Source organism: Seriola aureovittata, chromosome 22 (genome assembly GCF_021018895.1).
Source record: "Seriola aureovittata isolate HTS-2021-v1 ecotype China chromosome 22, ASM2101889v1, whole genome shotgun sequence".
Taxonomy (NCBI): Eukaryota; Metazoa; Chordata; class Actinopteri; order Carangiformes; family Carangidae; genus Seriola; species Seriola aureovittata.
This window is the reverse complement of record NC_079385.1, coordinates 7,578,645-7,605,496: the sequence shown is the minus strand read 5'-3', so window position 1 is coordinate 7,605,496 and position 26,852 is coordinate 7,578,645. Positions and strand designations below refer to the sequence as shown.

The following is a 26,852-nucleotide window of genomic DNA, read 5'->3' as shown; positions in this document are numbered from 1 at the left end:
TCTTTACACCAGCTAAGGTGAGAGGGTAGAGAAGATTGTTTAAGGGAAAAAAGAAGAAGAAAAAATGTACTAAAGACACGTGTATCTGTTGTGTATTCAGTAACACAAATCAAAGTGATGGTTGATCAGGTCTTGGCGTGTTACTGACTTGGTATCAGCTTGTACAAATCTGATAGTTGACTGATCTGTTAAGTTTATCTGCAGTTAAACGCCTGAATCTAGAATAAACTTCCTTTACAGTTTGAAGTCAATGAATCAAGTGTGACTCATTCATACAAACACACACAGACTTTCTTTCTCTCTCAAGAGATGCGATCTCCAGCTGAGTGATGTGATCCGATAGGGGACAAGCACCAGTATGAGGACGGCAGAGACTAAACACCTATGGAGGATCAGTCAGGCATGGAGGGGGAATCCCACATCCTGCTTAAACAGGAGGTGATGCGTGTCGAGCAGGTCAGGGTTCAGGAGGGAAATGACTGCTCCTCAATCAGGGCCAACTAATTTCATGTGAACTCTCAGACAATGCTGACTGTGCAAACCCACACGCCATTTTCTTGCACGTTTTAGAGGAATTTCCCAGGTTTCACCTGACAATTTCTTTTTGATATCTCTCTATCTCCACACATACACAGGCATGGAGAAACTATCCAGCTCATATTACTGGCTAATAAAGCTGCTCCAAAAGACTCAGGACATTGGCAAAATTACAGAAAGAGCAAGAGCCTAACATAACTACAGAAGATTAGAGAGCTTTGTCTCAGTGGGAGGTGAAGTCCATTCTTAGTCTGCTTATTTTTAACATCTGGATATGAAGACTCTGTATTCTTTGGAGGGAACATTAGGCAAGCAACGTTTCTGTCCTCAAAATCCAGTTAAAGCTGCAATGCTGCATTGATGTTGGTGATTATTTTATCAACAAGAATTTAAAGGAACAACATGTAGCAATTTAAGGACCTTTACAAACGATTTTGATGCTTCTATTTGCTACAGATCAACAAAATCACGGCAAGACTGAGCCTGAACCAACAACTACACTGTATCAAAGTGAACTCCCACAAATGGAGATGTAGAAACACACTCATACACACTTCCTACTCATAAAACAAGCATGACAAGCCAAATCCTATCATTAATCTTGTAATATTCAGACTCTAAGGTTGTTAAAATGTCGACGTGGTCTTTATTATAGCAACAGCTTTACTTTTGAAGAAAATACAACATGAAGCATAGTCAAGAGTGGGAAGGCAAAAAATATTAGTAAAGGACACATATCAAATGGAAGTACCTCTACTAAGTACTAACAATAAGCTCTTCTCTTAAACACACATACACAGAGAGGAACCTTACTTGTTTTCGCAGTACTGGCCATAGAAGTTCTGTCCACATTCACAGGTGTAGCCGTGGGAGGAGCTGGGTTTTCGAACACAGGTAGAAACATGCTCACATGGGTTGAGCTGACAAGCGTCCACACACTCCTTACCGAAGTAACCTGTGGGATGGACAGAAAAAAAAAGTGAGGACCGACATTCAAACCGTACTGACTCAAGTATAATATAAGGGTGTATGTGTTTATGTGTATGTGTATTACCTGGGTCGCAGATGCAGGTGTGTGTGCTCCAGTCGTCGCTGCAGTGGCTGTTGTCAGGGCAGATGTTGGAGTCGCAGGGGTCTTCCAGGTCGCAGCCGTCCTCCACGCGGATCTTTAGGCCCTGGGCCATGTTCACATTGGCGACATTGGTGGATGTCTCGCCCATACGCACACCCTGGTGGAGAGTGAAGAAGAGAAGAAGCATAAGGAGGACAAGAAGAAAGGGAAGAAGCAGGAGGGAAAGAGAGCAGAAAGGAGGAGAAGTGGGAGAAGAAAAGAGAAAACTGTTGTGCAGACCCTTTTACAAAACAGCAATATTTTCTGAGAAACAGGTTTTTTTTGTCAGACAAATGAAACACACAGACACATATACACACACACACACACACACACACACACATATATTCACGCACACACATGTGCAGACTGACCTGTATGCAGCCAACAAATCCTTTGCTGACACGGTTTCCGTCTCCAGGTAAACCGCCAACGTAAAGAGTTTGCAGCTTCAAACCTGGCAGGTCATTACCGATCTCCACTGACTTCTGCTCAAAAATACCAAAATGAAAATGAGAACATTTTTCCCAAGAAAACTCAAACCTTATGAAACACTGTCACTACTCGCGATGTAATACGCCGTGTACCTGGTACATGCTGTAGTCCAGGGACACAGTGGCCATGTATTTAATGTCCTTGCTGTCTTTAATGCTCCTTAATTCTACCAGCAAATGGTGCCACTCCCCGTCGTTGACACGAACTTGGGGGAAGCTCAGCGATGCCACCAGCTGCTGCCTCAGCAACACTTCCATGCGGACCTGTTGCTCACTCACCTGAATCGTGGGGAAGATGGACGAATTTAATGACAAGGCACTAAAAGTATTTTAAATAGTCTGTGAAGAAATTTTAATAGTAGTAAAAAAAAAAGTTTGCACTATATGCTGACGATGATGCCGTTTTTGTTGACAATGTACTGTATATCTTACCATGAGGTTGATGGCAGAGGAAGGTCCAATATTGGCCAGCATGAGGGTGCCAGCAGGCTGCCTGGTGCGGAACATGAGGCCCATGTACCAGGGAACAGCAACAGTAATGTCCGGGTCACTCCAGGAAACCAGCGCCTGGCCATCGAAGAACTGAGGAGATGGCATCACTGGAAGCAACGACACAAGAATCAAAACTTGATTAGTGTTAAACAATAGGAGTGTTTAAAGATGCTATGAGTGGCATTTAAAGGGCAAGTCAGTGTCATATTCACATTGAGCAATCCAACATAATTGTCCTCTTCAGTGAAGTGAAACAGAAAGTAGAACAATGGAGACACAAACTGTAGCAACCATGTCACTGTGTAATGAAGAGTTAATGGAAATGTGCTTTTTATTCTGAGGGAGAATGTAAAGACCAAAAGCTTTATAGTATATTCGTGTATATTAAGTCATCTGCACCATCATCTTATTTGTTTATAGCAATTATACTAAAGGTGTCTCAAATACTACTTTTCAAATAAAAACAACCGTACTTCAAAGTATTGAGCTGCTTCAGTATTAATAGTTTGGTAATTGTGCTGAAATTGTGACTTTCTTTAGTCCCAGTTTAATATTTATGGATACAATTAAGTTTTTCCAGTATGTGATATAATTACTACTTAATGTCTGAAGCATTGCTACAAAATAATTCTTAGACAAACATCCAGTGTCTAGAGACACGCCACACAAAATCCTACAGACATGACAGATTCTGTATAAACTCCTGTGGATGTGTTAGCAGAGCGATCAAGCAACATACACACACACACACACACACACACACACACACACACACACACACACACACACACACACGCAACAAGGGTCAATCTTTCAGTGGAGCCTGCACTTAGTGTTTCCTCCTGTATAATCTGCACCATAGACTCTGTGTGGGTCCTCAGGGCACATATTTCACCTGAAGCGTTCACAAATACACACATACAAAAGCTGTAATTATGAGACAAAGCACGTATTTGTTCCTGGTAGCAGCTAGCTACAGCGGTTTTAGTCCGACTACTTTGCAAAAGCTTAGTCCTCCATAAAGGAAAAAGGAAAAAAAAACAACAACCACTTCTCAGAAGAAGACAGAGAGTCTACAAAGTCTACAGCCATGCTGGTGTCATCAGTATGCTATCAATGCTATCATTTGCTTATTAGCACTAACACTGAACACATAGTAGTGCTGTGGCTGACAAAATATGTCACGTTTTTCAAGGGCTTATTGCAAATTGAATGGGGCTAGATGAAAAGTCAGGGAATTACCAAAGTCAACAAGAATTTACCCTGAAAGGACCTTGAACATCTGTAGCAAATTTCATGGTAGTAGATCCAAAAGTTAGTACATCCAAGATATTTCAGTGAAAACAAATGTCAAAATTATGTTGGTCATCTCTAGCGTCACACGGCTAGCATGGCTAAAACACTGAACACATGAAAGGTCATTTGATCGGCGAGACAAAAGAGACAAAAATTGCCATGTTCATGTTTGTTTGCTAATTCCTTATTTAGCTATTTTGAACCTCACGCCTTTTCTCACCAATTGAGCAAAAACCTGGTTAGCAGTGCTAATCTCCTTCCTTAAACTTTGCAGGGTCAGATTGAGGTTCATACAAGCTCAGTAAAAGCTACAGTTTGTGGATGGGAGAGCAGAGACAGCAGCGCTTTGACCAGGTCTGCGGAACAAATTAGCTGGCAAGTCCAACTAGAATCCAAACTGAGACTAATATCCATATCATAACACTTTTCACGCTTTCTTTTTTTTTGAACACTCCTCAAAAATATTAACTTGTTAACCAGGTATGTTGACTATAAACAGGTCCTTATTTACTGCAACAGTTTGTTCGACACGGGTCCTTGTCATAACAAGTTAATGCCACCCATGAGCAAGTACAAGTGTTTTACAGTATTCAGTGCGCTTATATTTAGCCTGGCTTTGAGTTAGTGTGACAGAACTCATTCCTTGACTTAAAAAGAAATTATCTGTACAGTTGGAATCCAATCTAAAACAATATGAGGAAAGAAAAACTCTTCTGACCAGGTGGGTGACTTCCAGCAGATTTTCATGTCTGTCCAGTCTAGTTGAGTTTGGCAGCGTGAAAACAAATGATACAAAATCTTGTTTCTCATGTGGCAGCAAGGCGTGTGGAGCCTCAAACCAAATGTGTCAACAAGCAGCAGAGCAGCCAAAACCTCTTCCCAGCTTGCTGTGATCCCGGCCCAGTTCAGATACTGGATACTGGAGCCTGGCACTGGCTGGGCGGCTACCTCATAGAAGAGAAGGCAAGGAGAAGTGTTCACACCTTCACACATTGTTTGGAAGCTCGCCCTGAAGGAGGAAATCAAAGTTCTCTCCTTACCGTACAAAAACATGAGATGGGTTATGCGATGTAAATACTAACAACACCGTTGGAAAGCTGTGATCCTTTTATGTTCCCCTTGGCTGACAAGGAAAACACTGACAAATGTTTTACCTGTGTGTATCTATCAGTCTATCTGTCTATGCATATGGCTATAGACACTGTATGTACCAGGTCTGCACTGCAGTAACATGAGCTGCTTGTCACATGTGTGCTGAGGTGGCACCAGTGACAGGTAGGTATGGGGTCAGTGCAATGTGTGTGTGTGTGTGAGAGTGCGTGTGCATGTCTTTTGTTTCATCCCTTGAGTCTGGGCTTTGAGGAGTGAGTCAGAACTTAATCTTTGTCCTAAAACTCCAAACCTGAGGCTATGCTCAGTGTCTGCGCAGCAGCGAGCAGAGGCTTCACTGTGACTTTCCACTGTGACTGCTGCATGAGTCAGACTGAGTCAAAAGGAGGGGTTCCTTATCCCAGTTGATCTCACCAACACACACTGTTTCCTGGAAGTGCTCAAGACCCACGCATACACACACTTACTGTAGGTAAGCACACACGGGGGTGCGTGGAGACCACATGCACTTTTGAACAGAGAGTTTTATTTACTAGAAATGGGAGAAAAAAAACACACACACTGTCACTCACACAAACACACACATCTTTTACCTTGTTCACAGCTCTTGCCACCGTAACCAGTCGGGCAGTCGCAGCTGTAGGTGTTCCACTTGCTGACACACACTCCTCCATTCTGACACACATCATTTGTGCAAAAGTTTTTCTTTGCAGGACAACCTGAAGATTAAACACATTAAATCAAATATTAACATCTGTACGCACCATGTAAGAATGTGTTTATGGGCTGCAGAAACTTTAACTATACTGGACATGGACATGGTTTACAGTGTCGCACGCCTAACCTTCTGTGGTGCCGTTGTTAGCGATGTAGCTGGCCATGTCGATGGGTTTGCTGTCAATGCTGAGGTTTCTCATGCAGCCAACAAAGTCTCTGTTCCTGACCGGGAAGTCCTCAGGCAGGTTGGGGACGCCACCTAGCAACAGCGGTCCCGTTAAGTCCAGTGACCTGCAGACGACACAAGACCGCAAATAAGAATAACATCCCAAAAACACTAAAGAATCTACTTTCTTTTACCTTAACATAGTGAAAATTGCATAAGATTCTTTGGTTGGCCAACAGCGTAGCACAAGATTAAAGTCTACTAGGAATAACCCCAGATTTTGACTCTTTGAAAACATGTAAAATGTAAAATTTAAAGTACTAAATAAATTCTAGACCGTGACACCCCATCAGTGCCGTGACTTTACCCCAGAAAACGTGAGTGGGGTAAGGCATCAACCCATTCGAAAGACTGGTTTTAAGCTGTACAGGGCAAACTGCTACCATCACCACAACGTCAGCTTTGACACAGTAGGTCATGTAGGAAGCTGCTTACACCCCAGGCCCTTCAAGATCAAAACCCATGGGGCTTTGAGACTTAATTTGATGCAATGCTGCACAAAAAAAAAAAAAATGTGTAAACCGCTGAATGTATGAATTGTGTGCATGTATAGTAGAAACACTGTTGCATGGCCAGCAGCATGTGGAGCTTATTCTTAGTCTTTCAGGAATTCAGTGAGGGCAAATCATTTTAGAGCAATGGTATAAATTGTAACAGATCATCAGATACAGTATTTTTTATTTAGAAATGCCTATGCAGAATAATGATCCATCTAAATAATCCAAGCTTATGGAAGAATACCACTGATATATTGATAGTGAATACTGAAAGACATTTTTGCACAGTCTCTGGAGAGAAGCATGGTATTAAAGCAAAACTACACATGTAGAAAAATTATTATATCCCTTCTCTCACTGGTTTAAAAATGCATGTCAACTTGCAAAATAAGTCCATCAATACATTTAGAAATACAATGCAATTAGACCTGATGGGTTTGAGAGGTGAATCTATTTAATTTCCACATGCAGCCTAATATTTTATATATATTACCAGATACCACTCTCATATGTGTCACTTAATGGCTGCAGCCACTAATTCACATACTGAATATTCTGACCTGACAACATATGAACTTCTGGGCTCCCTGCTTGGTCAAGTGGTTTGTACAACATCTTGCATTTTGGACCATAGCACCCAGAGCCTTTGGCAGAAAATCAAATGAAAAACAGACCACTCTCACTGACCACTCTGAAAGAAGCTTACAGTCACTGCCAGCACTGAACGCCAAGTGGTTCCCTCCTCCGTCTTAGCGACGGTCTGGATCATGTCAAGACATTTCCGAAAGTGAAACCTTTCAGGCGTTTGCTGCACCGCATTACGCACCGGTGTAAATGTATATTTGCAAATTCATGCTTGACACAGTTAAAGTACAATCTAAACGTCTCTCAGCGTGTACGACCTGTGCAACAAGTTCCTGGAGGAATGTAACCTCATTAACTCTCCTTTGAAGTGTTCTCTCTCTCTCTCCTTCTCTCTACCCTCTGCATACTAAATGTGTCTCAGCATGTTCACTCTCCAAAAGACTCATTAAAAGAAACTCTCACGCTATAAAAATAAGAATCAATTAGTCTGTGGTAAACACAGAGTAAGTCGCATTAAGCCTGGGTTTAGATGAGCTTTTGGATGTCTAAGGCCATGTCTGACAGCAGAGAGGCCACCGGGATGAACACAGAGATTAAAAGACAAAAGGAGGAGAGGATGAGAGTTGTGTAATAGGTTGTAATGAAGACAAATGTAGCCCCCGAGGTGCAGCATATTTCCCTATTGGTCTCGCTCCTACAGGGTAGTATATGGAGTGAGTGTGTGGGATGGACTGGAGACAATGGGCCTCATGCAAGAACCAGTCGTAGGAGCAGAACTGTTCTTAAGTGATGAGCGACTTAATAGAATTTGGGGCACTCACTGGTTTTATTGTGCTTATAATTTTCTCTTGGGTACAAATGAAATTCACGTGTGGTCCAGACCTGTCGCAAGAGTCATGGACAGACAGCCTCTCTTTATGTTCGGAAAAACACTCATTTGATTTAAAAAAAATGTGTTTCTTTGAATGAATTTGGAGTTTAGATATGATCCAAAAAAAGATTTCACAAAAAAAATATATACAGTATGTATAAATGATTTCCTCATAGCAGCTTATACATTCCGTGGTTCTCTCGCTGCCTCAGGGTCTGCAGTGTGATATTCATGTTTTTACTCAATTCTGGAGTATTGATTAGGGTAATGATCAAATCTCACAAACACGCACTTCCTAATGACCAGGTTGTATTCATCAGCCTGAAACAAGCAATTTACGACTTGTTTGTGCAGTTTAGAGAGTTTAGTGAATGCGAATGGAAAATTTTTCTACAAGCAAATCTCACACAGAAAAAAAAAGAAGAGAATTTGAAAATGAGGTCCAGTGAGTGTTTGGACACTGTTAGAGAGAGATGGAAAAACATGAATGAAAGAGAAAGACAAAAAAAAAAAAAAGACTTACTTCTTCTGTCCGGTCTGGGTGCCCTGGGCAGCGCAGGAGTAGTTGCCGATCTGCTTTCCAAAGCGAATCGCCATGGAGATGTCACAGTCGTCCACTGCGACCACAGCCACCTTCTCTCCAGAGGGTCCATGAGGGATTCCCAGACGGCCAATGTTGGGCTGAAAAACAAAAAAAAAAGATCAAAATTGCGTTAGTTATTCATCAACATTTACAAATAATAGTGCAAATATTGTGTGGTAGTGAGCAAGCAAGCAGAGAAGCAAAGACAAACAACCATAAGTAATGAATAAGCTGTTGAAATGGTTAGCTAATGGATAAATGGTTGAAAGAACTAAAACTGCTGAATAAAATAGTTAGCTAAAAGCGATACATGAACGATTGCAATAGTTAGCTAAAAGCAATACATAAACAATTGCAATAGTTAGCTAAAAGTTATGGTTTGGTGACATAGCTAAATTACAGAACTAACAGCTGAAAAAGTTAGCTAAATGCAATGGATAAACAGTTGAGATAGTTAGCTACAAGTACTGACAATGGCTTAAAGAGCTAAAAGTAATGGATGAATTGTTGAAATAGCAAGGCTAGATTTACTATACTTACTATACTATACTTTACTATACTATACTTACTATACTTTATATCATTATTTGTTAAATAATATACAGTTTAAAAACAACTCATATGACAGTTACTGACAGGTGGTGTTGATACAATAGTACTGTAGTTTGCCTGATGGGACTGGGGAGGTATGTCTGACATAAAAGACCGGGAACCACTGCTCTGCACTATAAGGAAGCACGTTTATCGTCTCTTCTTGTCCACCTGAGTGTTTTTAAACTGTATTGTTATGGTAAATTACCCCAACTGACTGAATTTAGTTAAAAATTTTATGCTTGATTTATTTCTTTGTTTTTTTTTTTTCATCCAATCTGAGCGAGTTGGCCGGGACAGCCTTGGTGCTCGATCAGTGCGGGTCAGCACTACACAAACAATGTATGAGCAGCAGAAGCACACAGGCCCCTGCTGGCTTAAGGCGACAAAAAACCCATTGTGCGTTTGCTCGCACCTACTGATTACAAAGTAGGCTAATTCCTTCATCAAGGATTGTGGCCGACAAATGTTGATCTGAGAAAATGTGGATCAGCTTAGAAAATCAGGCCACCAAATCGCTTTAGTTCTTGTAATATCTAACCTGAGACCGAAGTTCAATGGAGCATTTCCTTAACAATAGTGGACTTGGAACAAGAAGCAGAAGGTATTTGAGGAGTTTAATTGAAAAAGTTTCCACCAATTAAAAAAATAACTCCGCTTTTCATTAACGCGAGAGGGACAAGACATGATGATGGTAAGAATACGTGACATTCATAGACACATGGTGATGACAGGTTTTTACCAAGAGATACAAACTTATATTTTGAAATTTCCCTTTCATTTTTCAATGAACCCTTACACTTCATGCTGTGAGTGGCTTCCAGTAGATGAAATGGTTAGTCTGCTCTCTCTGCTATCTTTCCTGGGAGAATGGTAAATCTCTCGACTACAAATACACAACAATGGGAGAACAGATCCCACATCTGATCGTAGTGCTGTTTACATAAGGCATTCAGGCTACTTAAAGTTTGACAGGTTGAGTGATAGCGAGAGAGACTTTCAAACCACTGAGGTGACGTCTTAACAAGGCTCACTGTTACAAAATGAAAAACAAAACCATAACTTTTTCTGATTTTCAATTTGCTCGATAATTTTTTCTACGACAGAATATTTCAGGCTGTTTTGTCGCACTAACTGTTTCATATGAAATGAGAGAAAGGTGGACAAAAGCAACGGAAGAGCAGGAGAGAAAAAAGAGGCATGGATGGAAAGACAATGTGTGTGCATGTGTTTGTCTCCTACATAAATGGGATTAGAGTAATGAGATACTGGTGGGGCGGAGACGCTGCAAAGATAGAGGGCAAAAAATAGAAAAGAAAGAGCGACAGACAAAAATAGGGAAGTAGACTGACCAGAAATAAGAGACTGAAAGGGAAAGACAAAGAGAGACTGGCAGACAGGTGAAAAAAAAAAAAACAAGCAACAGAAGGGTGCAGTGTTTTCTATTTTGGCTCAGGTGGACTCCGGTTCAGCATATTTTCCAACCCAGAGGGAGTTGTATTGTAGTCTGTCGCTACCACTCCCATCCACATGCCCTGTTTCCACTGATTCCACCAAAAAACACTTTCGCACTTTCCACAAAGACAAACAGAAAGTACTACACCTCTGACACCACTGCTGTTTTCGTTCTCTTCCTCTTCTAATCTCACTCTCTGTCTTTTACTCTCTCTTTTTTCCCCCCTCGTACTCACAGACAAAATCATTCCACAAACACAATTACACACACAGTGAGTGAGTGACCAAGATGTGGATTAATGTAAAAATGTCTAGGGTGCAAACCTAATTTAGATGTAATCTAAGAGAAAAACATCAGCACACAAAATCATTATTTTGGTGTTGTTTAACATAACTTAGATTTTTTTTAATTTGGAGCTTCACAGCAGTAAAAAGTAAGTTGTAAAAGCAAAATAACAACTCATTTTATGTTCGTTGGGACTGCATGACTAATGTTCATTATTGACTCGACTGCAAATTATTCTATGGGCTATGAAACATCTGAAAATGTGACTAATCAATTCATTAACAAATTCTCACAGAGTTAATGTTCAAAAGGACGATATTTAATAATAGAAAAATGTGATTAAAAATGTACTGAGTCAGGGTTCATGATTTTTGGTCACATGCTATCTCCTAAGCTTGTACAGCCTCACTGACCTCTCAGACTGTTCCTCATGTACAGTATGTGTGTGTCAGTAACCCATAAGCTCCTTGTATGTAGAAAATACATTGTATGTATATCAAACGTTCTGCTAGGAAACCACAACCCTGTCACTGGAAACTGGCCAATCAAGTGTCTGCACAGGTATCTGCAGGTGCCTACTTGTGTTCAACCCACCAACTAGCATCACTACGGTAACCACAGACATCTTTCTTTCCAAGCGGCCCACGCGTGAACTGGTAAACTCATGTTGGGGCCTCCCAGTGTTGGCTCACGCACTATAACTCAAAGCAGAAACGATGGACAAGCCCTGTTTGAAAATATTAAAGTGTCATGATTTATTGTTTCGTTATGTAACTTGGATTCTGGTTCCTGTAACGACATGGAGGAGGAGTGCACTTCAGGAAATGTGTGTCATAGCTGCACTCAGGTGAGGGAGTTATGATAAATACTACATGCTCAGCAGGTTTGGATATTAACACAGACTTGTGGCCAAGAAGTGTGATTAAACATGTCCCTGGTAATTAGGACGACCTTATGCATTACCCCGCTGTGAAATATGCATGGCTGAATGTCCCCTGTGGGCAGCCTGTGTGAAAAAAAAAAAAAAAAAAAGTCTGGTCTGGTTTTGTTCAGAAAGCAGCAGAGCCTGTAGCCCGAAGCTGGAGAAAATGTTGGCACTGTGCAGCCAGCAGCAGGAGAACAATGAAGACCCGAACACAAACACCCAAAATAGCCAAAGAAGCTGAACAGAAAAGACACTAAAAGGAAGAACGGGGTAGAGAGAAAATGGCCAGATTCAACAGCAAAGTAGTGCAATTTGATCAGATGACATGCTGTAAAAGTGTAGAACCAAAACTTATCCTGACTGAAAACAAATTCCTCTAAAATCTAATTACGGAACAAAAAAAAAAAAAAAAACTCATAAGTACTCTTTGCTTCTCCTCCTTTTTACTTCTTTCCTCCACCTCTGTGAATAACATTCTACACAGAGCCAAGAGTTTACTTATGAGCAGTTTTGATAGAATTAAGTTGGAAAAGTGAAGAAGAGATGCTTCATCCTTTCCTTGAAAACTACAGCCACATTGCCAATGAGCATTAAAATCAGGTAGAAATATAAAGGAATAGATGAACATTTTGAGAAATGTGCATTTGCTTTCTTTCCGAGAGTGAGATAAGAGCCAGAGACATGAGACTGATGTGGAAAAGTGGAAAATTTCCCAGGATGTTGAACTCTTCCTTTAAAAGAAAAAAGAAAAAAAAAATCATACAAATGTGGGTTAAGTCAAACAATGAACTCAAATTACTTTTCACACCGGCGGGAAAATGAAAATGAGAGGGAAAGTGTGATAACTGCATAAAAGGTTTTCCACGGCTACAAAAGGTAATTTGTCGACGATAAAGGCTCTTCACAGGAATCTGAATTCGCGCTGATCACAATCTTATCATCGCTTTAGAATCCAGTCAAGCGAAGGAGGGATGAGATAAAGATGGGGGGGGGGCAGGAAGCACCGGAGAGAGAAAAGAGATTCCCACATGTCACACATAATGGACCCGCAACCCAAAATCTCAGGGGGGTGCAGCTGTTACATGTGCTGATAAGTTGTAGACACACACACATGTATGTACACCGTGGAAGTGTGAAACTGCATGTAGTTAATGGGTGGTATGTGTGTAAATTGTATGTAATATGTAGATGGATATAAGAGCATTAATGCAGCTGTTAGTCCATATCTGTTTGAGTTCAACACTGTACAACTATCATATACATATATTCAGAAACATGTACGTGCTGTATGTACGAACAATGTTTGTTTTTTTTATTTTATTTATTATGTCATGCATACAACTATGCCCAGACTGCAGTACACAACTATATTCATATAAACCTCATCTACGATGCTGTGTATCACATTTCAAACAATACTAGGAAAGATCCAAGAATATTGACAAACCAATCTGAGCAATTTTCAGATTGTACAACTGCTGTGTCAACAAGAATGTATAAAGGGCTGAAGAGACATGAACTCTATAATAAAAAACAGAGTAAATGGTCCATCTTGTTTTATTCTTAATAAGTTCACATCAAAACTGAACAGCAACTCAAAAAACAGAATATTTCTAAGTTTTTTTAACCATTTTATAGAAAACCATCATAGAAAGAAAATTGGAGCAATAATTTCTACTGTCAGTCACACAAAGTATATTTATTGACAAGCACAAATGAGTTGTGGGGAGTGAAAAGTAAAACTAAACAAAGAACAGAATTTAAGAGTAAGCCGACAGTACAGACTGGAAGACATGTGTCCTCTTTCCTCTAATAATTCCTTCTGATTTCTACTTTTAGGCAGAAAACTACATCAGCATCTACAAGGCCTCCATTAATAGAGCTTTGACAAACAAGGCTGATTGTGAATTAAAATTAGTTCCTATGCCAAACCACTTCAGTATATTAAATTTTTATGTGCCAGTTTAGAAAACCATCATTAGATGAACATGAACAGCGTGAATCCTGCCAAGAAAGAGCTGCATCATTGAGAAAATTCCACATAAGATGAGTTATGTGAATTCCCATATAAATGAATCTTCTTCACTCTTAGCACTGGACGCCATGTCCTAAATTGAACGCTGGTTTTCAGTTAGCTGAACGTGGGTCTAACGATGGCCGCCAGGACTGTATATAGTTTCAGGCTTCTCTCTGACCCCTCATTTGAAAGTGCTCTTGGCCCTCAATTTGAGGGGCCCCATGAGAGTCTCTTATTTACCCTCCACCCGACTCTGAGCTGCTGAAGATTCCCTCTCTCTAAGGTGCCGTCTCTAGGGGCGATAGGCTTGCTGCAGCCATGGCAACGCACTTGATCCCCACAGCTAGCCACAAAGGCGAGGAAGGCAGAGGACACGAGCGGGTGGAAGAATGCGCACGCACACACACACACACGAACGCATGCACGCAAACACACACACTGATAAAACTCACTCACATGCACAAAAACTTCAGCGTACACCTAAAATCCTGCCAACTGCAATCAAAAAACCCACACTTTGTCTCAATAGTACCAACCAGTCTACACACACACACCCACACACACAAGCACACACACACACAGGACAAAGACCCACCCAAGCACACACACACCCTCTCCCTCCCACCAACAGAGGCACACATTGACACCTCTATTACCACTGGGCTGCCTGTCAAAGCCGACATGATAACTCAATCAGCCCTGCAGCCAGGATAAAGAGTCTTGCTGCACAGATTGAGTTACACGCACAACACTGTTGAAACATCCTCGTCAAAAAACAACTAAAACACTGTCAAAATGAGCGACTAATGACCCTAAAATGTGTGTGTGTGTGTGTGGAGGGTGGGATGGAGGGAATGCTGGCTGGTGATTATGTGTTTGTGCGTGTGTTTGGGGAGTATGGGAAGGATGTCTGCAGAATGTGTTTAAGCATGTGTGTTGAGGGAGTAAGCGGCATGTTTGTGTGTGTGTGTGTGTGTGTGTGTGTGTGTGCGTGCGTGCGTCTGCGTGTGTGTGTGTGTGTGTGTGTGTAAAGCAGGAAGCAGGTAGCGGAGCTGCAGACAGCCATGGAGTTCATTTGATAATAAAGGAAAAAGGGGCGCACAGTCTTTTATTTTATTTGGGCTCGCCTGAGGAAATGCCATTGTTTCTTTCTCTGTCTCTTGGATGGGAATGAAACTTGATGGATATTTGAAAATGTGATATCTCCTGATGCTTTGAAGTGTGTGTAAGTGTGTGTGTGTGTGTGCGGTGTATTTCAGAGTTAAACTGAGGCAACATGAACTGGAGAAGAAGTGGAGCCAAAATAAAAGGGCATTGAACCAACAACAATAGATCAATATCTCTCCTAGAAGTGTGTGTGTGTGTATGTGTGTGTGTGTGTGTGTGTGTGTTGGCTCTGTCATGCACAGGCTAGTGTGTCCCAGCTTCCCTCTGGCAGAAACAGACTCTGTCATGTCCACATTACCTCACCTACCCTCTGGCTATGTAAACCTAGAAGTGTGAATTATTCAAACACACACACACACACATACTCTCACACACACACACACACACACACACACACACACACACACACACACACACACACACACACACACACACACACACACACACACACAGTTCCAAGAGGTTTTACACAGGGCTACGATGTCCAGTGTTCAAGCCGTCATGTTACTGCTGTCTTTGTCACGTCATCACTCCTCTTGTTATCAGTGTAACAGATGGACGGCGGCCATTGTCGCCGTGTAGCTTTCAAGCGGCAAAACAAATGTGCGGTCGCAAAAACTGAGTTAAGAGTAACTGTATCCTATTGGGAACGGCTTCAGAAAATTCCATCTACAACTCCACTAACATGGACACCTGCATATATACACTGACATCAATGGTATTACCTTCTGATTGATGTTTTTCATCCATCTGTTAAAACATATTTTACAGGCAGGATTTGTCTCTTTGAGTTATTTCACTTGATTAATGGTCAGCCTTATTTCTCCCTTGTTGTAGATTAAGAAGCCTACATGGGTTTAGTTTTGATGATATATGAACATCAGTTTATTTTGCATTTAAATAATTTTTGATCATCCTGATCATTTTACTACCACGTCTAGCTCGCTAACATTTGATCCACGGGACTGCAACCATGGTTGAATTGTGATGATGAGTGATTTGATATGATTTCATCTACAAACCATGCTATACACCTAAAACTGCCTACCTGGCATGTTTTATGTTGTTCTTTTAACCCGTACAAAAACCGAAGAGTCAACACGGCAAGTTGTGGTTTTACTTGTGCTGTTTATGCTAAGATAAGCTTACTCCTTCCTGGCTATAGATGATATTTAGTGTGCAGATAAGACAGTGGTATCAATTTTCTCATCCAACTCTTGGCAGAAGTGCCTCTACAGTGACCATCTAACCATCATCTAAATAGCCTTGAAGATCTCCAGGAATGATGCTAATGTTTGGCAGTAAAAGCGGGACCAGATAGGAATCATAGAAGAGATTGGAGATATATATAAGTGGAAAGAAGATAAGAGAGAAGGATGAGGAGACAGAGAGGCGAAAGAGGAGGAGGAGGAAGATACATTAGTGTTTAGAGTGGGTATAAACTATATGGACCACAACTCTCTCCCTCGACTTCCTACACAGCAGTTTATCTCCTCTTTCCTCTTCTCCCCTAAAATTCCACGGCCTGTCTGTCTCTCTCAATGTTAATCTGAGATTTAGGTCATGCTAGGTGAGGTGTGTGAAATTTCCTCCTCGCAGTGACATACACACACACACACACCCTCCCATCACAGAAGAGTGGGGAAGGAATGTAAAAATGGGAGAGGGTGAAGAGAAATAGATAGACCTGAGACAGAGATAGGGATGTAGTGAGTTAGTCAGTCTTGTATGAGGGCGGTCTGTAGTGACAGATTTATCAGATTTATCTTCATTCCTCAATGACACAGCGCTGCACACATCTGCACAGTGCTGCTCATACTGAGTGGTAGTTCACTCACCTAGACACACACACACACACACACAAATGTCTACATATAAAGGTTCAACCAATGTGGGTGTTTTGAAGCTGAAAACCTTTTGATTTCTTTCATAGTGCTCGTTTTGAGAACTTATTCCTTTACACCATCCAGACTGACGAGCAGTCAAAACGTCTCCGTTGGGTGTTATAGTGTTGCATGTCACTAAAAGACTTTTCTTTATTAAAGCTATTTTCTACTTGTAGCTGAAGGCTAACTAGCTTAACTGTCCTTAGACTGAAACACAAACCTCCAGAGGCGCCATTAGCTTGCTAGATGTAGCTAAAACAACGTATGCAAGCAAGTGAAGAAACCACAATACTCTGCTGCTTGGTCAAACAAGTCAAAACCCACCTAGAGTGAAGGCAGTTGTTCTGGTATCCCTGGCAACTAGCACAAAGTAGTTTCACGACAGTTTAGCTTGTTAGCCTTGAGATACAGAGCATAGCTTGGCTTCTGAAGCGAGAGGATATAATTGAAGTGATGCTGGGAATATATGTAAAGGTGGAGGGTTCTGGTCAACCAGCTCTCTGACCTAAACAACCATATAGGTTTCTCGTCCCTACCCTCAGATACGACAGCAGACGTACTGGACCTTCATTGTCATGGTAACGATAATAAACATGCACATACGCTACTCAGAGAACCAGGGTTACTCATGTAACCTAAAGATTTTACTCACCATTGTCCATTATCTTCTACTAAATACTTCATTTTGCTGTCTTTTTCATATTATAAATTGAGTCATTCTTACAAGAAATATTATTACACACATACATAACAAAAAGTTAGCTTATAGCAAACTATAAATTCTTAATGATAATATAGTGTATACAGTATGTTTATTGTATCCATATGTATCTAAATTGTTTTAAATATCATTCTAATCCTGCCAGCTGCCATCACACACACCCACACACACACACACACACCCACACAGTAGTTTGCTTTACACGAAACTATTCCAATATTATTTTTGTTAATTCTCTTAGTATAACACAAGACAATATTAAGCACTCAATCTATATGAAAATCCATCAAACAATATTACAGTCTAAACAGGAGCATGTCAGCCCTGACACATTTGCTGTCCAAGCTCATTACATGAGCCGTCTTTGACGATTTCTGAGCGTTGTTAATCCTCTCTGACAGAATCGGTACTTCGGCCCGCCACTCTGCTGCCAAGGAAAACACAGTCACTGCTCACTGGGTGTCGACCTACCTGTCTGTCTGCCTGCCTGCCAAAGCTCAGATATGTTTATTTCACCTGAACAAACCTCAATGGAGGAAGTCAATGAGAGCTGACGGATGAGCAAGAGGGCTACTACTGTGTCATTTTTAGATATGAGTAGATTCTTCAGCCGGGTGAATAAATGGAGTGAAGCAGACTAAGATGGAGAGGAGGACAGTGATGAAGTTACACAGGAAGATAAAAAATAATATATGTGTACATTTTTAAATAAAAGCCAGAAAGATGCAACACTGCTGCAATGACGCAATTCCTCGGTGAGAGAGATGTTCTGCAACAGAGACCAAAAGCCTGACCGGTAAGCCTCATCCCTGTCTCAAAACTATCCTCCCTGCCTCGCCAGCACAGACCCTTACCTCTGACCTCTCTGGATGAACATGACATATTTGCACAGCCCACAAAGGGATGAAGTAAGGTCAGTATCATCCAAAGCTAAAAATCAGCAGTATTCAAAATACTCTATCCACAAGGAGCAGATCTGCATGTGTTAAAAGCTCCTGATCAAGCTCTGTGAATTCAAAACGACTTTTTTTTTTTCTATTTATTTTATTACACCATTCGCTGCTAAATGTTGTTTTACAAAAAGAAAGCAAAAGTACCTGAACACGTAAAACCAGGCTGACGCAGGAAAACATAGCGACATCACAGTTTTTTGTAAATTTATTAAAGGGCACCTTGTGGACTTTTTGAACAGTCGTAGCACTAAACAGCGACGGTTTGACGAGTGGGTCCCTGTTTTGTTTATGTTGTCTGTGCGCGCGTGGATGTGCATGCATTACGTTGCACATTCCCCCGCTGATCGACAGTTGGAGGCGGTAACAAGCAAACAAACTATTTGGTTTGTTCGCAAAAAACTCCACAGGGCCCCTTTAAGTCAATATCAGCACATCATATCATTAACTTCACCCAGATGTCAACAACATGACGGAAGAAAGCCAGGTTACACTGGAACTAACATTCAACAGCCAAACCAAAACCAGAAAAGCAGCAAAACCTACTAGAATTCTGTCCAGACCAGACCAGAGCCGGACTAAACTAGAGCTAACACTCTATAGTTAGAGGCCAAGTTACCTCTGTATATCTGAGGTAAGCATGTACAGTAGAGTTAGTCTGTACTAGAAGCAGAGCAGGGACTGAATGAGACCCCGGGGGGGAAAAAAAGCACCAGTGGCAACTAGGCTAGAGGTCAGAGGTTACCTCCTTCTGATTGAGCTCCAGCCAGGCAGTATAGAGCGGGAGCCGCAGAGCCCCACTGGAGTCCACCAGACTCCCCCCGTCCTGGGAGAGAGACACCGTGAGAGAGAGACACCTCGTTAGACCTGCAGCCCACAACCAAGCCACGTCACTTGTATCCACATGTGCACTGAAGTGTGTTTCTCCAGTGTTTTCACCAATCAATGCACAGCATGACAGCAGAAATAATAACACAAATATTATTGTGTGCGTGCACCCTGCGTGTGTGTGTGTACAAAGGCATGCGTGCTGAAGTGTCTGCGTCTGCTAGCAGCCAGTTTGCCAACAATAACGACATCCATAACAAAACATAATTCCTCTGTGCCCACATCAAAAACACCCCCACCGACTACCTCACACAATAGGCCACAACTCATGTGCCGCCGCCTTCGGACGAAGGTGTCACTGGCAGATTTATGTCACACTGTGAAATACCACAAATATGTGAAGAGCAGGTGAAATTTACAGCATGTGAAAGCCCCAAAACCAGCTTCCACGTGTCAACAAGGGTAGTTTCACCACAAAGACACAATACATGGATTTGGAGCGTGTTTACACCCTACGGTATTAAATCACAATGAGTTACAATTATGTCTGAGCATTTTAAAGCACTGAAAAATGTATATACATATGAATTTTGTCAAGAAAGCCACAAATATAATGCTTTATAATTAGTAAAACAGTAGTTCCTGGTATTCAAATGCAACTTGTGATGATAACCTTGACTGTTTTGGGTCTGTGGAAACACGTCAAGAAGAACAAAGAATAGCATTGGCCTCTTCCTGCAGAAACACACCCTGCAGAGTCTGGGGCTTCACCTCAAAAAATAACTACTTAACTTTTCTAAAAAGCACTTAGCAGAGAAAATACTCATGTCTGTGCAGAAACACATGATGTGGCAGTCCCTCATCATAACACACACACACACACACACGTACATAGGCATGGCGTTCATCCCTGCGCGCAGCTGATGAATTGTGCGTGTGTTCATGTGTGTTGCCAAGACACCGTCAAACACCTAAAAAGGCATGCATCTGTCCCTCTAAGTCATTGCGGCCACCCAGGAAAGCCACCTATGTGGCTTCAGCTATTAGCAATAAAGCTACAACGCAGGGAGATAGAGGACAACGCTAAAACCACTTACAGGTTCTCTGCAGTGTATTTTAAGAGCTAATATCCACTGTGGGCATGTGCTGACGACTTTGTGTGTGTGTGTGTCTGTCTGTGTGTGTGTGTGTGTGTGTGTGTGTGTGTGTGTGTGTGTGTGTGTGTGTGTGTGTGTCTGACTGCATATCAGCTCGTCCTGGAAACCCAATAAACCCTGAAACATCAACAAAGAGACAAGAGAGAACAGGAGACAGACACACATGGACAAGGATAGTAGCTGTTTATTTCATAGCACAGAGTGAGGTCAACGTTCAAAGCTCTCCCGCTGACGGATACCTGTGAGACAAAGCGAAGTTTGTAGTATATTTATATTCATGTAATATAAACCAGATTTTACTGTATATTTACAAAGCCTTTTCATAGGCCGCTCCACTCCGGCTCAGCTGTTACTTGTTGCCAGCAGCTCATTCGACAATAATAATTCCATTTTGACACTGTTTAATAACCACAAGCTAGCTGCTACCTTTGTCCGCCTGTGGTTTTTGTATTGAGTGACAGCTGCCTGCATCTGCGAACAACATTGACGATAGCTATTAAGCTTTTAAGAGTGAATCAAAACATTAAGGTCGTAAAACTAAAGCAATGAGCTGAAAGATGCCAAGATGCTAAGTGCGTAGCGCCGAGGGGTACCGCAGAGTAGAGAGATAGTTACTTGTTGGTTTGTTGCTACAAGCGACCGTTTCTATATTACAAGGTGTCATCTGTTTGTTTTTCGTACAAAAATATTGATAATAGCAACTTTAAACTGACGACAACTCCTACTTCACTAAAAGGAAATGTTTTGTCTAAATTAATAGTTAATTTGTTAAGAGACAGACAAGCCCAAAATCAATGGATGAATGTCAATGGATGGGTGTTTAAAGGGTTAAGTTGGACTTGCTGCGGCACACAAACAGAAGGGATATTTAAAGCAGTAGCATCCTAGTGGCATCTTGGTGTCAAAGTCAGGTTTTTTTAACGCTTCCATGGACACAAAAGTATTGAAACTTTTACAGAAAGACCGACCCCTCTTTGAGTTAACCCAACAGGTTTCTAAGTACAGCTGAGTGGTTGAGTTACATCAAAAGTTTCAGCCCGGCAGAGGTGGAATGCAAAATTATACCCACAGTATATCAATAAAAGTACCTCAAGCTATGCTGTGAAGTGATTTGCACCTATGTCCTGCTGATGAAAAGCCCTGCCATGTAAACAGCATGAGAGCGACGGAGGAACGGCAGAAGCAGAAAGAATGAACTTTTGATACTGTCTGGGAATGCTGTCTACACACACCTAGCTGCAAATATCGCAGCCCGTATTAGCCAGTGTAACTCTATTAACATGTATAACGTCAAGCTTGTGTGCAGCGAAAGCAAATACTGCAAACACAGAGGCTTGTCACATCTGCAGTCACGCTCTGCTTCGCTTACTCTGAAATCCATGAGGATGGATCACATGGAAGTTAATTATAGTTTATTTATACCTGTGGCTTACAGCTAATTGGTGATTCACTCAGAAGCATTTTGTCATACTTTCTGGCTTGCGAAACATAAATGCAAATATGATTGAGATTCCTGTAAGTTTCTTCTTGTTTATTGTTGTCATGTTTCTCATGTGACATCACATTAACCAATGATATCTACATAAGTCTGCAGTCACAAAGTCACATTTACTGTCTCCACTCTGAACCAAATTAAATGAAAAGTTACAAATGAGACTCATTCAGTAAAGATGGCTGCGAGTCCACATGACATAACTAACAAAATAAAATCAAAAATATGACTGTGACAGAGGGTTTGATGTATGGATTAGCTCTTACTGCATCATAAATTAAAAGAGTGTGATGTGCCACAGCCGCTACATAATCCTCTGTGTGTAAGCCTGGATCATTGTGTATGCTAAATGCTGAAAACCAAATACTTGATCTGATTGAATGTTTGAAAGTTTGACAAAAAAAAATGCATGTTAAAGTCCGTTTAGTAGCTTTTTCCTGAGCTGTTAGCCCCATTGCCTCGTCTTCATCAAGGGACAGAGTTTGTTGCCTGTTTTAAGTTAAGGAACTATTGTTTCAGGGGGTCATTAATGAACTTCAGTGTTTCTTTCAAGACAAAACTTCCATCATAAAATTGTTGTTTTTTTTAAATGGAACAGTTATGGTGACAATATGATTGTGGTTCTGGTAAAACTCAACGGAAACTAGATGAATCAAGCATTCTTTGTCTGTTAGACTTTATTTTAACCTGATGTAATCCTCGCAGGTGGCCTGGCAGATACAATCATGACACGACTGACATCCTGCCCAGTGTCCAGCTAAATAACATCATTTCCTGCAACCAGAGACATCATTTCCTGTAGTTAACACACATCAAAACCCAAGACAAAAGCTCCTGCTGCTGCAAGAATACCCATCTCTGTGCTTTATCTCTGTTTGTGTGTGTGCGTGTGTGTTTCCTGTCTAGGTCAGCCGTGCTGACACAGTTAACTGTCCTTGAGACTTTGCACCATGGAATTTCAAAAATGCTTTTCTCCTTCCACTTCTATTGTGTAACATCTCTAATAGTGGTATGGACATATGCACACATTCAAAAACACACACACACACACACACACACACACACACACACACACACACACACACACACACACACACACTCAGAGTAGCTCTTTATTTGTCTGCCCCCCCCCCCCACAGATGCAAACACACGCACACACAGCTTTCCAACCGACCCAGATCATTGCAACAATGGCAAGTCCATGTCTGTTGTCATACCAACCCTCCCTCGACCCTTGACCTCTGTTTTTTAGCAGAGGCACCCTGGTTCTTCTGAAGAGAGGAGCAGCGGATTTAAAAGGGGGCACCCGTACAACCCGGCACAACTTCAACCGCCTCATCTTCTGACCCAATAAATCACCATCTGTACGTGTGTGTCTGTGTGTGTGTGTGTGTGTGTGTGTGTGTGTGTGTGTGTGTGCGTGTGCTCTTTTGGGTCCGTTAAAAACAACTGGGGTTCATGTAGGAAGAACAACAATGGATTAGGTTGCACCATTAAATCTATTACTTAGTTTGTGTTGTCTGAGTAAAAACAAGCCGAATCCAAACAGGAATCTCCACTTAGTTTACACTTGGTATATAACTAGGCTAAAATTGATAGGCTTTGATTATGAGCTTTATGTTTGGTTGTTTGGGTTTACTTCTAAAATGCAATCTAAAATCTTTTCAGTTTCCAGTTTCCAGGTCAGGTCAGATATGTTGCACATATTCCATATCACCTTTTACGCTTTACTCATTCTTACTTGGCTACATAGCAGTTACTGGGTGTAACCATGAAGTCACAACTGATCTCTACGTAAATGCTTGTTTGTGTGGTGCAGCCCTTTTTAAATTTGGACATGTATAACTCTTAAACACTTAAATATATTATAACTACAGTATACTACGTGCTACTGGCTGCTGATTAGCATAGCTAAGACCCATAAAAAGCTCCCAGTAGATAATGTTAGGACAGAGAGGGAACATTATGTATGTGTATGTTTGTTTGAATCTGGATTACATCACGGTTTAAGAATTGGGCTCTGATCGTCTCTCTCGAGCCTCTCTGGGTTATGTGAGCAATGCTACCTCCAGACAAATGTGTGTGCTCTTTCATGTACGTCAAACATATGTGTGCCTTCATTCATGTCCGTACATTCACATGTCAACATGTCTAATCTATTGTGAGAACACTACTGCTTTCTGCCATATACATTTCCAATAATCCCTCCAGCAACTGATGTAGGATTAAATTACCATCAATCAGTCCGACTTCTGACCATTCAACACGTGAAGAAGAGCTGACCCTGTGTCAGTGCTACAGTCGGCCTTGGGCTAATTTAACGGAATGTGTCGCCAGCTTTGCAAATCACTGGTCTGCATTAAGGCTGACATTGGTGGAACGCACACACCCCATGTTTTACACGCTAATGGCACAAGGATACACTCATAACCTGGTGTAGCACGTGTTTGTTTGTGCACGTACTACTTGTATCTGCATGTCACAGCAGTAAAATGGAAGCCTATAGCATCAGTAAAGCTAAATAAATAAGAAACACAAACTGCACAGAAGCGTAACGAAGCGGGAAATCTGTTCAATCGTGGAAATTAAGCTCTTGTTTCCATGGAGAGATCTCTACAAACACAAGAGAACCCAAGAGGCAAACAAAACAAAGAGGTCTTTAGTGCCAACGGACTGTATCCTGCAAATAACACCTGTGATGGTGAGGAGCCTGGCAGCAACGCTAACAAAGCTCTACGGGGTTTAAGCCTTTGTCTCTCGCATCATAAAGGCAGTGCTGTCGAAAAGAGGGACACACACCTCAAACAATAGATACAGATGTGACCCTGCAGCTTACACGGTACAGTATGGTAGCCTGATTCATCACCTTTGATGAATACTTCCCTGTCAAGGCTACTAAGTATGCTATGGGCTCTATAGATGGTACACAGAAGAAAGAGGCGACCAGAGTGTGAAATGTGAGACGGTGTGCATTGCAGGCAAGAAGAGGGGGTACTCTTTTTCACAGGTTGCAAAACACAGGGCCCGCTGCTGCTGAAATACGATGCTGGATGTCTAGGGTCAAGTTAATGATGCTACAGCTTTCAGCGTCAGATACGTGAAGGAAGACGCAGAAAGAAAAGCAAAGAGAGGAGGGGAAAAAGTAAAAAAAAAAATGTAAAAAAAAGAGGGATTGATGTCTTTTGTAACAGTATAGCGCAGCATGCATACCAGCTAGCATATTAGCTTTGAAAGGCTAAGGCTAGCACATGCGCATGAGGCTAGAATCCATTAGCTTCATTTAAGGAAAGTGGCAAATTAACTGCTCATTGAGCTTTAAATCAGTAAAAAATAAATAGAAAATCAGAATTCATGCACAAGATGATTATTATTTATCTTTGTGCAGGTAAGAATGAGGATAATTGTCCTATTAGCAATTCTATACTTAAACTCAGAGTTTTCATGCATAATATGGCTACTTATAGTGGGAAAACTATGGTTGTAAATTCTAATAAATTATATAATGAAGACACAAAGCTAGTGGATGTACATGTTCAAAAAGACAGTGTTATCTAATTTCCTGTCTGGTATAGTCTTATAAGAACAATCCCTGCAGGCTCTGGAAGTTTGTTGGAAGATAATACCAGCAATTGACTGCGATGTAAGCCCTTCTAATATGATATTACAAGTGAAGTGGTTACATGAGCTAGGTTGTGAAATAATCGCTGTCTCTCTTTCCGAGATTGGACTTAGCAAAGAGGAAAGAGGAACATCGTGGGAACGTTTCGAAAAACAACTTTAGACACTGTGAATAAAACAAACTGTGGTAAGAGAGAAATCCTTTTGTCAGTCATTGAGATTAAACTGAGATTGTACCATTACTGAAGTATGCATAGATAGGCAGCATGTGAAGACGATCTACCTTTGACTCGGAAACACGTACTGGATGTACTAAAGCTGTCTAGTGGGAAAAATACACTTGATGAACTCTTGACCCTTGAAGCTGAAGCTTCAGCCCTCAGCGCTTCTTTCAGAAGTTGCAGAGTTAACATCACGAGTCAAACCTGTACAGTTAACACAATCTCCCAAATCAGCAGTCAAGGTCAACCGCCTTGGTAGCCTCAAAGAAAGCCACATATCATGCGCTTCACTCCCGCATTATCACTGCTGAGTTTGCTCACCCTTAACACCCTTGATCTTGACCTTCAGTACGGGCTGCGCACTTGATGGAAAAATGCAATATTCGCAGCAGCAAACTTCTTTTACCCCCCAATCTAATTTTTTAATCTAAAAAGCCTACTCAAGCAGGAGCAGCTGCGGTCGGCTGGGTGGGTGGTTAACTTCCTTACCTTGTTGTAGTAATGGAGCTGGACAGAGTGCCACTGGCCGTCACTGACCCCGCCTGTGATGTAGGGAGAAACCGTGGTCTTTGTCTCACCTGGGCGACAAGGGAAGGAGGGAGGAAAGAGGATGCAGGTGAAGGGACAGAGGTTGGACACGTGGGAGGAACAACAGGAACAGGGATGGGGGAAGTAAAGATGGAGAAGGGAGGGTGGAAGAGAGGAATCGAGAGAGGAAGAAAAGATAGCAGGGAAAAGTTTATGAGGGTGGGGGGGGTGAGAGGAAAGAAAGGAACAGTGAATAGTGAATATGATGTCAGTTAAATGATATAACACAGCTGCTGTTTACATCTGCTGCTTTATAGATTAACATCTTCACATTATTAATTTCAAACAATAGAGTGTAACTTTTTTCTGAGGGCGGGGTGGAGCCACACTAAACATGTCTCCTGATGATTTGAAACTTGTTTCACTCATTAATTAGTTTTACTTTTGGAACCGGTGAAATGTTTAGCTGTGACACGTTTCAACATGTTGTA

General features: G+C 41.4%; 1 protein-coding gene across 5 annotated transcripts in view; it reads right to left on the bottom strand.

Moving 5' to 3' along the window:
* celsr1a (cadherin EGF LAG seven-pass G-type receptor 1a) overlaps positions 1–26,852 on the bottom strand; it is a 94,432-nt gene that overhangs the window by 20,955 nt on the left and 46,625 nt on the right. For 3 of the 5 annotated variants that reach the window (XM_056367237.1, XM_056367236.1, XM_056367238.1), the window contains exons 6-15: positions 26,323–26,411; positions 19,263–19,343; positions 8,460–8,617; positions 5,885–6,048; positions 5,634–5,759; positions 2,575–2,741; positions 2,236–2,421; positions 2,023–2,136; positions 1,592–1,766; positions 1,351–1,492 (exon numbers count right to left, since the gene is read on the bottom strand). In XM_056367237.1, the coding sequence (XP_056223212.1) occupies positions 1,351–1,492; positions 1,592–1,766; positions 2,023–2,136; positions 2,236–2,421; positions 2,575–2,741; positions 5,634–5,759; positions 5,885–6,048; positions 8,460–8,617; positions 19,263–19,343; positions 26,323–26,411 (1,402 nt within the window). The remainder of the gene's footprint in view (positions 1–1,350; positions 1,493–1,591; positions 1,767–2,022; positions 2,137–2,235; positions 2,422–2,574; positions 2,742–5,633; positions 5,760–5,884; positions 6,049–8,459; positions 8,618–19,262; positions 19,344–26,322; positions 26,412–26,852) is intronic. The other 2 variants (XM_056367240.1, XM_056367241.1) reach the window with 1 other exon arrangement.